We start from the raw sequence: 16,047 nt of genomic DNA on the forward strand, positions 1-16,047 counted from the left end.
AAATTAAAATATGTTTGTGACTCTAAGTATCACTATTCCACAATACTGTGAAATATGTGAAATTTATGTAATCACCTAATCTCAATTAAAGGGAAAAAAAGTGAGAGAAGGGATGGGTTAAGAGAGATGGGTGACAATGTTGTCAGACACTTTGTACTCACATACTGTTTTGTAGAATGGGAACTTCTTTGTACAACTACTTAAAGATAATAATAAAAAATAGTTTTAAAAAAAAGAAAAAAGAAAGAAAAAGCAAGCAGTTTCAGTATTGGTACATATGTTTCCACTCAAGCACTGTGATATCCTCAGGGTAGATGTTTTTATTAATGGCATTTCAGTCTTTCTCTTTATAGTTTTAAAATCTTAATTAGATCATCTGGCTACTCCCAGAGAGGAAAGCACTTAGTCAAGATACAATTGTAGATGACTTGGATGTGATCTAAGAAACTCCTTCAAAGCTAATAAGATGCCTCTTGTTCTAACAAGCCTTGCATGCCATAGTGTCCTGGCCTGATCCCAGAAAGAATTTTCTGGTTGTCCAGTCCCTACCCCCACTGCCTTCCAGATCAACAAAACAACTTTCTAACTAGAAACTAAGACAACAAAGCAAAAATTAACTGGCTTTTTTTAAATGATGATAGCAACATTTTGCAACTACATCAATTAAAACTTATTCCACATAGAAAAGTAGTATTAACTATCCATACAGCAGTGAAGGAGGGGTAACATTGCCCAAAAAGAAATGTACTCTTTACCTAACTCATGTAACTGTAACCCCTTTTGTACATCACCTGTCTAATAATAAATTTAAAATTTTAAAATAAACTATCCATTCAGCAACTCTGATGAGCAGAAGTATATATCCATATATATGTCAGATATAAAATCTATATCATTTAAAGTTATTACTAAAAGTCCCTTTCTTTTAAGGACTTTACAAACCAGGAAACCCAAACCAATCTTCCAACAATAGGAAAAGAGACTTAAATTCTATATTCCCCACTCCTGCAGATTTGAGGACTGTTTTGGGGCAATATAGTAGGATTCATGTAAATGTATGTGCATTTAAATATTATTCATTAATTCCAGTTATCCCCAGCCCAGCACTCACTTGTAGCATTTAATTGCTTTAGAAGATAAAGGCATGGATTTGCATTGCAGCGCAACAGCCATTCCTGGGTTCAGAACAGAGAGACTGGGAGCTGGGTTGTCATATCCTCCTTTGCCCTTGCCTTCAAAAGCAGTAAAAAAAAAAAAAAAAGTGGTAGATGAGTCTCTATCCAGAGAAGTGTGTTTCTGAAACAATAGCCAGCCCCCCTGGGTGAACTCAGCTCCTCGCACCCACTGAGAGACAGGGCCTCCACAGTATTTAGGACTGTGAGCCAAACACACTGTGGTTGTCCTATTTTTAAAAGTCCTAAAGTTTCCATCAGAAGCAGTCTCCTCAAACAGTTATTTTTCCAAAGATTTTCTATACATTGCTAAATTATATTTCTTTTTTTTTTATTGTGAAAATACCGTACAGAGGGGTTACAATCACATGAGCAAGGTAATGAGTACATTTCTTATCAAGCATTGTTGCCTCCTCTTTTGTTTCCCCTTACCATCCCTTCCCATCTCCCCCAACCCACCTCCCCACACCCCCCACACCCCCGTTTAAAGATACAGGTGGACCCATTGCAACAATGAGAAGTACAAGGTGTTATGTCGTAAAACGACCTTTACAACTTTGTATTCCCCTTTTCAAATGGAGCACCCCAGCTCAGTATGTGTGGGGAGCTTTGTCTTTCTAGCAAATTTCCTTCTCTCCAGGCTTACAGGGCCCTTTCAGAAAAAAAAAGAAAAGAAAAAGAAGGGAGGCAGGCAGGCAGGGAGGAAGGGCCTTTCAGAAAAAAAAATAGAGAGAAAGAAAGAGATTGCAGGGAAATGAATGGAGCTAGAAGAAATCATGTTGAGTGAAGTAAGCCAAGTGCAAAGAGACAAACGGCACATGGTCTCCCTGATAAGTGGATGTTAAATCCAAAATGTTAGGTGATAAGACAAAATTAACAGGACTTAAGAAACAAAGGACTTCCACTCATCTGGTCCAATCACTACTAAATAACCCCCTTCTGCTGATCACATGTATGGTATATATGTGCACACCAGAGGGAAACCAGGAGGACAACACAGAACTAGAGGGAATCAGGGAAAAACATACAACAGCAGGACCCATCAGCTGCACTGGACATTGATCAAAATGAACTAAGCAACTCAATGGCAGCGATGGGAGGGAGGGAACAAGTGGGAAAGAGGGAACAGCTGATGCTATGCAAAACAAAAGAATGCGGAAGAAATAACTGTATTGCAAAGCTCATAGAACTCATAAATGTTATAGACCATGATAGACAATTTGCTCCATGAAAGTTAGAATGTGTTTGTGACTTTAACTAAGCATCACTATCCCACAATACTGTGAAATTTGGGAAATTATGTAACCACGTAATCACAATAAAAAATTTGGAAAAAAATAAAAAGAAAGAGAAAGAAGGAAAGAAAGAAAGAAAGAAAAAGAAAGAAAGAAAGAAAAAGAAAGAAAGAAAGAAAGAAAGAAAGAAAGAAAGAAAGAAAGAAAGAAAGAAAGAAAGAAAGAAAGAAAGTCTGCTTCAGGTTCCCGGCTGCAGAGGTCAGCCCAGCCACTTCTGCTGGGGGAGGATTGGCCTCTCATGTGCCCTCATAATCGTTTTAATTAGCCATACATTCTGTAGTACACAAAGGTCTCCATTGGAGCAGATGGCTTGTGGAGGTGGTGGCTGGGCTATTGTGGGCCCGGTCTGTGCCAGGCCCAAAGGCTGCAGATGCTGGTCTGGCCTTGGTACTGGAAGATCTGGGGTTCTGGAGAGACTTAGGCCATCTGCTCCAAAGTCCACCAAAGCAGGTGTCCCTCCAAAGAAAATATTCCCCAAACTAGTGTCGCTTGTGTGGCTAATATGTGGCAGGGCACTCTTGAGCAGCTGTAGGTCAACCCCAGAGCTGGCCTCAATGGTCAGTGTGACATGGAGAGACTCCACCCTTAGGGTGGGTGCAGGAGCTTCCTTTGTTTGCCTAAGGGGGAGGGCAGCTGCTTTCTGAAGCTGCCACTGTGGGGCTCTGCAACCTCTGACCCTCTGCTGGTTTTCTCTCAATGGGTCAGTTGGCCAGTCCACCTGGTAGGGTAATGAGAAGGCATAGGGCAGCCGCTGCCAGCTGTGGCTGCCCAGGGAATACTGTCTGTACGGAGAGGACTGTCCCCAAAGGAGGCTGAGATCCTAAATGGCTTCAAAAGTTAATCGCTTCATCACCTTCACCATCACAAAGCTGTGATTTTTTTTCTCTTCCATTTTTATTAAAGTATAATTAAGTGCATCTTCACCATCAATGACAGAATTTTAAAAACAGATTCTAGAATGTCAAATGTATGACTGCAATTTGGATTTTTATTCCCAGTAATCTGTGGACTTTGTCTATGTAAATATCTGGGCTAACACCAATAACATAATAAAATACATAAAGCAGAAACTTCAACAGGATGTTTTCATAAGATGTACATTGTGAAATGATTAAAGCAAACCAATTAGTGTATCAAAGCTATAGATTTGTTGTTGTTGTTGTTGTTTTAAAGAATCTCTTCTGGGTCAGTTTTCAGGCTGACCCTGGACTGTCTACTGTTTCCTTCTGCTGCACTTTCCCTAAGTTTGAACTTGGGTTTTGTTTTGTTTTTGTTTTTGTTTTTGTTTGGGGGGGGGGGATTGGTAACATGCTTGTAACAGGAATAGTAACTAATGCTTTCTTCCTTCACAGATGCTTAGCACTTAAGTCATACCAGGTATGATTCCAGAGACAAAATACTTTCCAGATACAAAGTGCAGTTTTGGTATTGCTGTTCTCTCACCCAGGGGAGACACCGAGGCACATTTGATTAGTTACTTGTCCCAAATCACCATACTGATTAAAAATGAAGGTGAAGAGTTCCAACCCTAAGTACCTCCTTGTGGCTGAACCAATAGCAAGAATTGAGCTCTTAAGTGCCAAGTGCACCTCCCTGTTCCATTCAGATGCCATCCCTGTCTCACAGGTGAAGGAAGGTACGAAGGGGGGGTCCCAGGAAGTAATTAAGCTGGTCTCCACCAGGCCCAGTGCTTAGCTACTTGATGATTTCACCTCAGGAGCCAAAGAGAAGCTGAAGTTTGCAGGGTAACGTGTACCTGCAGTAATGTCCAAGGGAAGAAATGAAAATCTTTTCTTTGTACTCACTGTGGTGAGGGCACTCCAGCAATAGGCTCCCCCTTCCTCCCCACTCTTCCTGAGATTTCTCGTGATTACACTGCATCTAGGGTTCCTGGCAGATCCCTGTCAAGATGCCACCCTGCTGGCTTTCCCTACTCTGCCGGAGCCTTCAGCAATTAAAGAAGCTTGCTCTGGAGTGGCACCTCCTTATATTGGCGCTGTTTCAGCAGCTGAATGATCTAATCCATCCAGCCTCCTAACCTACCTTCCCCTTCTTCTCTCTCAGCTTTTTAAATTGGAACCTCAGGCTCCAGGCAGCAGGAATGAAAATAAATGAGCCATGAATGAATTGAATCTCCCCCCCCAACACCCCGCAAATAGCAATTTAATAATAAACATTCAGCCACCATGTGCTTCCCCGCTCCCTCCCAATTATTAAAGGAACAGACCCGTGGTGGAAAAGTAAAATTGTAGTGTATCTGGGTGATACACTCCATGTCCAGCTGGGGTGTCTTGGAATGAAAATATAGCCATTAACATAAGCTTATTGCTTCTAGCAGAATGTGCCTAACTAGACTCTTAAAAAGAGTCCTGGGGAATGTTTGGAAACTGTTACTGCTGGAGATTAGCATATATTTAATTAACCTTTATCTGGCCACTTCCACTTACCTTAAGAGTTGGTGTGAATTGTTGGACTGTCTCAAGATGGTCCCCAAGGTAGGTGTCAGATGACAGTCTCTGATCTTGCCACATCACTGAGCTTGGAGGCCTTGGAATCAGGACCCTTCTCCCACCTGAGCCACACATGGGTTTCCCATCAAGGCTTCTCCATCCATCACAGCACAGGAGGGAGCCGCAGTGTTGGAGAGTGGGGCTTGCCAAAGGAAGAGAGAGCCTCTGCCCCCTTTTGACCCCCCCCAAGTTACAGGAATTAGGTTAGAATTTGAGAGCAGTTGGGCAAAGAACTGGTAAAGGCCATGCCTACTTGTATTGTACAAACAGCATTTATAACAATAGAAGTAAAAAAGTGTCTCCCACGGTTCCTCAATGAAAAGATATCTGTTTTTATTGATTATTTACTTCCAGTCTTTGTCTGTTTGTATAAATATTTTTGCCAGTGGCAATCATAGATCACATTTTTGTTATGGCCTTTTCATTTATTAGGATGTTTTCCATGGTTCCACATGATGTTTTCAGTATACTTTTAATGACTTCATTATGATGATTATGCTTTATGCTCCATTGTTGAATATCTAAGTTGTTTTCAATGCTTGATTGTTTAAGAAAGTGTTGCTGTGTGCATATTTGTGCATATGGTGCTTTTCTTTCTTTTATTTTTTTCTTGTCTTTGGATAGCAAGTGGAATTATTGGATGAAATAGTATAAACATTTCTGTTGCCTTGATACATAAAGCCATCTCATTGCCAAAAGTATAATATCCATTTATGTTGTTAGCCATCACATCAAAACAGGCCTGTTTTAAACTTGTGATTGAATTGAATTTTGAATTATGTTGAATTAATTGAATGAGAATAACTATGATTCCCTTGGTGGTTTAATTTACCTTTGGTGTTAAGATGAACCATTCCCTAAGTTTATTGCATTTTATTATTTCTTTTTTTTTTTTTTTTCAGTACCAGAGTTTAAATTCTGGGCCTCATGTTTGCTAGGCAGTTGCTCTATTGTTAGACCATACCTCCAGCTTTAATTTTGTTGCCTCTCATATAACTTGTCCCTTTTATTTGAAGAATTGTCATTTTTCTTACAAATTTCTATGACTAATAGAGACTTTCCCCAAGCTTAACCAGTTGAATGATTTAAGTCTAAGAACAGTAATGAAAAAAATTCTGCAATTGTAAATTTAGTTTATATTAGCTATAGTTTATATTAGCTATCCAGTAAACACCACAACATTTTATAGTGTTTCCTATATGCCAGGTGCATAGTTGTAAACACTTTACTTTTGCTCTACTAAATTTGTGCTACTTGATTCCCACTTTATAAATTAATAAATGAGACAAAAGAGATCAGAAACTTTTGCCAAAGGCCAAGGTAATAGGTAAGCAAGGATTCAGCACCAGGCACTCTCCACATTGGCCCTCTTAGTTAGGGGTAAGAACTGAGCAGAGAAAGCAGCAGGAATGGATTGTCTTAGTGAATCAGAAATGTGCACCCATTTCCACAGACTCCTCAGACCCTGGAAACAGTCTCTTGGGGAATCTTAGTTCTCTGAACTCACTGCTTCCTACATTAACACACATTGAGAAATAAATGAACAAACATAAGTCAACTTTGATTTGCCCACACATCTTTGTTGCTTTAGGAATTGTTACTAAAGATTAAAGCTGCATTCTTGACATCCATTTCTCCAATTCTCCTGAGCCAGATAAGTTTGGTTCACACTAGATCCTAGCAGATCTGGAGCTTAAATCCAGACGCTCATAATTTGAAGCCAACCTGAGCAGAAAAGTCTGTGGGACTGCATTTCCAAAAATAACCAACAAAAAGCCAAGCTGGAGGCATGGCTCAAGTAATAGAGCACCATCTGAACAAACAAGCTTGAGCAAGTGTGAGACCCTTAGTTCAAGCCATAATATTGTAATTAAGACAAAAAAATCAAATGGGGTACTAGTGGCTCATGCATGTAATCCTAGCTACTCAGGAGACTGAGCTCAGAAGATTGCAGTTTGACACTGGTGTGAGCAGACTCTTATCTCCAATTTAGCACCAAAAACAACAGAGGTGGAGGTGGGCCCAAATGGTAGAACACTGGCCTTGAGTACAAAAACTCAAGGACATGCCCAGGCCTGTATTCAAGCCCAGAACTGCCGCGCGCGCGCGCGCGCGCGCGCGCACACACACACACACACACACACACACACACACACACACACACACACACACACACACACACACACACACACACACACACACACACACACACACACACACACACACACACACACACACACACACACACCATCCCTGCTTGTAGTTTGATTTATTTTATCCAATAGTTGTTAGATAAAAAAAACTCTGTTGAAAAAAATAATGAAAAAAAACTCTGTTGAGTTTTTTAAAACTTTTTAAGCTCTTTTTTTATTGTTACTATAAGGGTGATGTACAGAGAGGTTATAGTTACATAAGTGAAGTAATAAATATATTTCTTTTTGAACAATGTCACCCCTTCCCTCACTCTCTTCCAGTTTTTCTGTCCTATCCCTGCCCACAGGTTGTATAGAGCACTTTCAACATAGTGTATAGTGAATAAACTATTTTTAAATATATTTAACTCGATTGTTTACATTCTGAATAATGAATTCTCACAATTTCATTGCCAAACTAAGGTAGACATTTAATTCACTTTTCATTGTCTCTGTTGGATAAAGAAACATGGAAGGGCACATAGTCAGAATGCTTTTATTAATGGGACTTTATTGATCGAAAGTTTGTTTTTGTGCTGGTACTGGGACTTGAACTTGGACACTGTTCCTTAGCTTACCACTTGAGCCACAATTCAACTTTAGGCTTTTTGGTGGGTAATTGGAGGTAAGAGTCTGTGGTCTTTCCTGCTGAGGCTGGATTGGAGCTGTGACGATTAGCTCTTAGTCTCCTGGGACACCAGTGCCCAGCTTTGATGCAAAGTTTCATATTAGCAGTTGAATTTGACCAGAATTGATTATTGAGAGACCAAAGGAGTCTTGTTGACTTCACTGCGCCCTCCCTACCCCCGCCCCCAGACTTCCTCATCCACTAGTCCAGGCAGTATCTGTGTAGAAATGTGAGCTGAATGAACTGATGAATTATAGCCACAGAAAAACCAAAACTATGGAAAATGAAGATGACAAAGGGCCTTACTGATGCAGGTATCTATATATATTAGTGACTGGCAGTTCTAATCTGTTCATGTGATGGTGAACTTAAACATTCCGAGTTAGAGCCTTTGGGCACCTTCTGTTTGGCAAGAGTCGTCTGGACATTCTTCACTGGACTTTCAGTACAGTGAGGAGAATCTGTGCTATAGGCAATGCCTTCTAAGGAAATCAAGGAGCTGTGGTATCTCTGTAGATGCTTGTCCCTGAAGAGCTGTAGGAGTACTGAGAAGGCGGAGAAGAAGGGATGTGATTAGGTTGCCAAAAGAACCTCAGCTCACACCTAGCTTGGATTGGGTCATGAATAAGGTAAACAGGTTGTGCTGTGGGGTAAATGTCCTTGCACATGCGAAGGACATACATTTGTTGAGATCCTGATAAGTCTGTGCTATATTGGTGAACACAGCAGATAACAATGTCTGTTTGTAGGTATTCATTCTTGATTGGCTGGGTAACTAAAGCAAATCCACCTGGATAAAAGCATTGGTGGGTCCTAATGTCACATGACTCATCAAAGTGGTGATTTCAGAGCCATGGAGTAGTGTGAGAACTGATAAGACTTTTTTTCTCAAGAAGTTCAAAAACACACTAATCATCTCCCGTGCCTTTTCTAGCGCTGGAAGACACAATGCAGCGAGGAGTACGAAGCAGAAGGTAAGAGCTGGCTGTTCCTTGGTACCTGTGGGGAGGGAAGGGGCAGGGGCCGTCATTCCTAGGGCACTCTGATTCTTTCCTGCATCTTACCCTAGATACTAGACAGGAATTAATATCAGGATCTACAACAACAAGAAATCCATTCCTAATCGATGCTCATAGTTTTTAAATCCACCTAATTAACACCATGCAAGAGGTGGCAATTATAACATAGCATTCCACTTATGGACTAATTTTTGTCTATATAAACTTTCAAATTGATTTGTAAGCAATCAACCTAATGGCATTCTACTAAAATGTGTCCCTTGCAAGTTACCAAATATACTTAAGAAGCAGAACATGTCTGTCCTGTGACCACTAGAGGGTGATGAGGTTCAATTAACAAGCTCACAGCCTACCTGGGATTAACTGTTTAAGTGTAATTACAGCATGGTCTCTAGATCTCCAGTATGGAAAGACAGAGCAGTAATTGGATTAACTACTGTTTATAAAGAACAAAAATGGTACTAAGTGATCTCTTCAACTCTTCAAAGTTCATCAGGCACACAAAATTGTGCTAGTAATTTTCTAATGTTTAAGTGAGGACTTATACAAACATTGATATGTATGTGAAAAACTTACAATGAGGGCATTTAATAAAGGATAGGCTTAGGGTTTAATAAGTAGATAAGGATCTTTCCTATACAAAACTTACCCTTCATGGGTCTGGGAAGGTGGCTCAGTGGTAGAGCGATTGCCTTGCATGCATGAGGCCCTGGGTTCGATTCCTCAGCACCACATAAGCAAAAAGAAAAGAGCTGGAAGTGGCGCTGTGACTCAAGTGGTAGAGCGCTAGTCTTGAGCTGAAGAGCTGAGGAACAGCGCCCAGGCCCAGAGTTCAGGCCCCATGACTGGACCCCCACCCCAAAAAAAAAAAAAATTACCCTTCATATAAAATTTGGAACTTGCAGCTTGCAATCTTTTATTCTTTTTTCAGGTTGAATTGCTTGGTTTCAGGAGGTGATAATGTTCATATGTAACAATTTGTAAAACAACAAATCTGGAAACATTCATGAGGAAATTATTTCCTTCTCAAAAACAAAGTAGAAATGAAACAACCTACACATTATAGTAGAGGGTATATAAATCGTGAGGATAACCAAGAGTTGGTGGCTAATGCCTACTTTCCCAGCTGCTCAGGAGGCTGAGATCTGAGGCTCATGGTTCTGAGGATCATAGCAGAAGAGTCCATGAGACTCTTACCTCCAATTAACAAGCAAAAAGTCAGAACTAGAGGTATGGCTCAAGTGATAGAGCACTAGCCTTGAGTAAAAAAGACATGCAAGAGCTAGGTCCTGAGTTCAAGCCCTAGTACTGGCATATATATATATATATATATATATATATATATATATATATATATATATATATATATATATATGCCACAAAAAAAGCTTGAGGAGGGGCTGGGGAGGTGGCTCAGTGGTAGAGCGCTTGCCTTGCATGCCTGAAGCCCTGGGTTCAATTCCTCAGCACCACATAAGCAAAAAGAAAAAAAAAAGCCGGAAGTGGCGCTGTGGCTCAAGTGGTAGAGCACTAGCCTTGAGCTGAAGAGCTGAGGGACAGCGCCCAGACCCAGAGCCCACAACCGGACCCAAAAAAAAAAAACCTTGAGGATAACTGATAATCACACAGCAGCCTAAGCTTACATTCTCAGTGGCAGTAAAGCAGGCCTTGTGTGCTGTTCTGGAGGAGGAAATGCTTCTTTTTCAGCTGTGATTACCATTTAGCAAAAAAGTGTCTGTGACCCCTATCACCAAAAACAAACAAACAGAAAACAATGATTCCATGACACTGGACCTCAAGACCAAATCAAGTGGGATCAACATTTATAGTCTCATATATATATATATATATATATATATATATATATATATATATATATATATATATATATATATATATAATTTTTTTTCTTCCAAAACTACAGGTTCCTTTGCAAATAAGCCCTCTCTTTGCAATGCCTTGGGAGACCATACAGTGTCTGTTTTGATTTCAGGCCAGTTAAGGTTTTGGAACCCAGATGACTTGAATGCCTCGCAGAGTGGGTCTTCTCCTCCTCAAGACTGGATAGAAGAGAAACTGCAAGAGGTTTGTGAAGACCTGGGGATCACCCGCGACGGCCACTTGAACCGGAAGAAGCTGGTCTCCATCTGTGAGCAGTATGGCTTGCAGAGTGTTGATGGAGAGGTGAGGCCTGCAGTGGGTTTGATTCTGCAGTACCAATGAGGAAGGAACCTGTAGGCTGCTAATGACCAGGAAGGCTTAGCAGGCCACAGGCTGGGAATGGCGATATCATGGCTTCCTGCAGCTTCTGAGACCAGTTTTGTTCTTCCTAAGAAGTCACTCATCAGAGTTTGTCTCTCAAAAAGTGTTTTGTTGTGGAGATAAATGTTTAGCCGAGCCTTTTGGAACCTATAGCTGTGCTGACATGTTACAAGAGGCCGGGACAGGCTAGCTCAGCACATCTACCATGTCAGATGTATTTATGGAGGTGTCAGTCACAGAGCAAGACGTGGGAGTGTGGAAGAATTAAGCAGGGTGGGCCATACATTTGAGGTAGGGGAATATTTTGAAGCCTAGGCTGCTAAGTTTAGGTTTTTTTGGAAAAGCCAGTGTCATCTCTAGTTCTTAGGTGGAGGGAGATACAGGACAATCTTGCTCACTGAGAATCAACAAGCTGTTCATTGGTGACCTAAAGAGAGCCTGGACACGTAGAGCAGCCAGGTACTCTAGGCCTCATTCTTGCTCTTTTGGAAATGGAAAAGGATGGTTGGTTGTTTAGAAAGTACAAAAAAGAACTTGAAAGAGCCCCTCAAATAATTTTATTTGGTAAAACTCCCTGCTTTACATTTCCTTTTTTTCTTTTTCTCTTTTCTCCTCTCTCCTCATCCCTCTCTCCCTCTCCCGCTCCTTCTCCTTCTCCCTCTTCCTCTCCCTCTGCCTCTCTCTCTCTCTTTCCTTCCCTCTCTCTCCTCCCTTTCTGTGTCTGTCTGTCTGTCTGTCTGTCTGTCTGTCTCTCTCTCTCTCTTTTTCTGTGTGTGTTGGTACTAGAACTTGTCTCAGGGTCTGGGAACTGTCCCTCAGCTTTTTCTCTCAAAGCTGGTGTTGTATCACTTGAACCAAAGCTCCATTTCCAGCTTTTGGTGGTTAGTTGGAGATAAGAGTCTCACAGACTTTCCTACCCAGGCTGGCTTCAAACATCAATCCTCAGCTCTCAACCTGAGTAGCTAAAATTACAGGCATGAGCCACTGGTGCCCGGCTAACATTTTCTGAAAAATTAAGGGATGAGTATATGAATAGCCATTAAACGAATGAAAACAATTAATTTTAAGATACATCTTTCAGAAAGCTAAGACTAAGGATTAGAAAGAGTTAGAGGTTAGGGCTATAGTTGAAGCTCTTGGATCTTTGGTTAAAATTATATTTGAAACTACACTGTCTGCCTACTTAGGCAATAAGTGGTATTATTTCCCTAACTAAGAAAGTTTTCTCTTCAGAAGCTTCTAAGTAGCCTAGCTGAAAGGAAAGTTGTTGGTTTGGTTTTATTTGTTTTGTTTTTTGCATTCACTCTTTTATAGGTGACCATCATATATTTTGTGACTACTTTTTGCAATGGATGGCTCAGTAACCATTTATTTTTCAGAGTCATAAGATTAATTCATTCTCCTAATTATAAACTTGGGCAGTCCACAGAACCACAGGTCACTTCCCAAGAAATATTGCACAAACTTAGATTATTTATCTAAAAACAATTCTTGCAATAAAGGGCAGCCAAACATAGAGAGCGACCCTAAAACCTAGAACAAGGAGAAGCACATTTAGTTCTTTGCCACTGGTTTAAAGATGCACAAAGGATGCTCACTGAACATACCTTTGACTCTGTGTTATCGTTGTGCCTTAGAGGAAAAATCATGAAGCTGTAGAACTTTTCTTTATTAGCTGTAAACCAAGGGAATTGGGAGTTCAAAATGATGTCATTAACAAAGAACTTGAGATCTAAGAATTTTACAAGTGAAAGCAATGTAAACTTCAGCCACCCTTTATTTTGTAGCTACAGTTAGGTCACAGTACTCACTGCTTCCTGAGGAGGAAGTGGATTACTGTCTTAGGACCACGCCTCTGCTTCCCAGAAGTAAGGAGAGCAGGAATGGCAAACTCCCACCCCAATGTCATACACATTGGCCCAATGTCATACAAATTGGATTTTTGTGGCACACAATTTTCAAATGGGAGAGTTTTCTAAAAATCCCCAGCCAGGTTCCAGTGGCCTATGCCTGTAATCATAGCTATTCATGAGGCTGAGATCTGAGGATGGCGGTTTAAAGCCAACCCAGGCAGGAAAGTCTGTAAGACTCTTATCTCCAATAAACTACTCCGAAGTGGTTCTATGGCTCAAAGTGGTACAGTATTAGCCTTGAGCAAAAGGAGCTCAGGGACAGCACCTAGGCCCTAAGTTCAAGCCCTACTACTGGCAAAAATGAATGAATGAATGAATGAACCAATAAATAAATCCCTAGATCTGGCTGCATCTGGCAGATGGAAAGATGTATCTAGATCATTTGAGGAGGGCAGGATGCATGTATTGGGCTTGATGGTCAACTTACCACTTCCCAACATCCTAAAACTTCATCCGTTTTCACCACCTTGCCGGCCTCTAGGGGTATTGGTTCATGATCCCTAGCATCAAGATTCTGGAGATGTTAGAAAGGGATTTTTTATCCTTAGTGTGTATAGAGGGAAATAAATTCAATGTACTGAGAATAAAAGGACATCAAGTTATAATTCTACAGTGTTAGGAACAACAGTGGTTCTGATTTCTGTTGGCCAGAACTTTGGGCATGTATTATTTTGAGTGAAGTATTTAAAATATGTGATTACTGTTTTTCTAGATGATTAAGGAAGTATTTCATAACCTCAATCCCGATGGCACAATGAGTGTTGAAGATTTTTTCTATGGTTTGTTCAAAACTGGAAAATCTCTTACACCTTCAGCATCTACTCCTTACAGACAACTGAAAAGGCACCTCTCTATGCAGGTGAGAAACCAGCGGGGAAGATTTTTTTAAAGAAACATTAAACCCATTTAATAATTGCTAATGTATTAATTTGTTTTTTGAACAAAATTCCAAGGAAAGAATACAAAGCTCAAGGAGAATAAGGAAGATTAAACCATTAGGAAAGAAAGACTGGGCTTAAGAAATGACCATAAATTAGAATGGAATGGCCCTAATTATGCTGTGTGTGTGTGTGTGTGTGTTTGTCTGTGTGTGTGTCTGTGTCTGTGTGTCTGTGTCTGTGTCTGCATGCACAAACATGCATGCATGCGTTCTGGTACTAGGGCTTGAACTCAGGGCCTGGATACTGTGCTTTGTCTTTTCACTCAGGGCTGATGTTCTACCACCTGAGCCACATCTCCATTTCTAGCTTTTTGGTGGTTAATTGGAGATAAGAGTTTCACAGACTTTCCTGCCCAGACTGGCTTCAAGCCAAGATCCTCAGGTCTTAGTCTCCTGAGTAACTAGATTGCAGGTGTGAGCCACCAGTGCTCAACCATATACTTCTGACTGTTGTTGTTGTTGCTATTATTGCTGCTATCAGGATTTGAACTTGTGGCCTTGAGTCTGAATCATATCTCTGGCCTATAATTACGCCTCTTGACATGAACTCAGGGTCGGAAGAAGCCTGATATGGTCTGTCTATGAAAAAGAACTCTCAGAACAATTCTTTTAAATAAACTTTCTAGGCTCTACTCATTGGGAAACAGGGACCAATCAAAGACACTGCATGACTCCTTCTTCCCCTCCCCTGCTCCCTCTGAGGACTGATCAATTTCAGTCTTGACTAGAATCTAGGTGGAATGCCTGCCGTCCAGCTAAGCTTGCTCATCTTTCTTCCTCCAGTCTTTTGATGAGAGTGGACGTCGTACCATGACCCCATCAGCGAAGACAAGCACCATTGGCTTTCGTGTCTTGTCCTGTCTGGATGATGGGATGGGCCATGCATCTGTGGAGAGGATACTGGACACTTGGCAGGAAGAGGGCATTGAGAACAGCCAGGAGATACTGAAGGTGAGTTGCTTACAGGGGAGAAAAGTAGCTCGTTGGGGAAGGGTTGAAAAGGTTGTTGTTGTTTTTATACCTCTGATTTAGTTCCATTTCTCCTTAATGATTATTCTGTTCATAAGATCTCAGAGACTTACCTTGTCTCTCCAGGAGTCTAAGGGCCACTTTCTGTGATTTTAACCCCAAATTATTAACATGAGAAAGGCTCTTATCAGACCCTTGGTTGTTAAGAATTAAATTTATACCAGTGTGTTTTATAATCCCAGATAATTTTTTCCCATAGTGGGGATTAAACTGTGGACCTCAAGCTTGCCAGGCAGGTGTTCTACCACTTGAGCCACATCTCTAGCCCCTTTCTACATTCATTGTTCTTGAGGTAGGGTCTTGCTTTATGATTGGACCAGTCTAGGTTTTTATCCTCCTGCTTGTGCTTCTCTGTATCTGTAGGGATGACAGGTATAGGCCACCGCACCCTGCCATTGTGCTTTCCCTATAGCTGCCATAATTGGCCCCACTACCTTGCCCAGGAATGGGTTGAGATGAAGTTTCACAAACTTCTTTTTGTCCAGAGTAGCCTTGAACTCGTTCACTTGGCTTCTGCCTTCCAAGCAGCTAGGATTACAGGTTTAAACCACCACGCTCAGCTCCAGATAGTATTGTTTGTAAAAATACAAATGATCATTTTACTTGAATTTTGAAAAAAAAATTATATTTGAAAAATAAATTAGTTACCTTCTAGATTAAATATTCTTCCTGAGAAATCACTAAAGAAATGTAAGCATTGAGCTTCTAAGCTACGTTCAGTTCTCTGAGTTTATATAATCTTCACATTTTCTGATCTCAGAAGATAGAATTCACAAATTCTGTCTGAAACTTATTCTATCATATTCTATTTTTTAGGCCTTGGATTTCGGGCTTGATGGAAATGTTAACTTGACAGAACTGACACTGGCTCTTGAAAATGAACTTTTGGTCACCAAGAATGGCATTCATCAGGCAGCTCTGGCCAGCTTCAAGGCTGAGATCCGGCATTTGTTGTGAGTTGAGCAGAAGATTTGCCTGCTGTATTCCCTCTCCCACCTTCTACAAGCCTCGCGATGCCTTCCATGAGCACCCTTCCATTCCAAGTGCAAATGTGGCTGTTCCTCTTCATCTACCCACGGCCCAAATC

The 16,047-nt window shown here is 40.9% G+C and overlaps 1 protein-coding gene across 1 annotated transcript; it reads left to right on the forward strand.

The window, feature by feature from the left end:
- Positions 1–4,950: 4,950 nt before the first annotated feature.
- LOC138804847 (ninein-like) lies at positions 4,951–15,913 on the forward strand (the record flags this gene model as incomplete). The annotated part of the gene is made up of 6 exons (XM_069989363.1): positions 4,951–4,962; positions 8,732–8,771; positions 10,810–11,000; positions 13,704–13,850; positions 14,715–14,882; positions 15,777–15,913. Coding segments are annotated over exons 1-6 (695 nt in total), but the record flags the coding sequence as incomplete, so codon positions are not given.
- Between the last annotated feature and the right edge of the window lie 134 nt (positions 15,914–16,047).

This window comes from Dipodomys merriami, unplaced genomic scaffold (assembly GCF_024711535.1).
Source record: "Dipodomys merriami isolate MVZ:Mamm:240054 unplaced genomic scaffold, mDipMer1.0.p SCAF_3734, whole genome shotgun sequence".
Lineage (NCBI taxonomy): Eukaryota > Metazoa > Chordata > Mammalia > Rodentia > Heteromyidae > Dipodomys > Dipodomys merriami.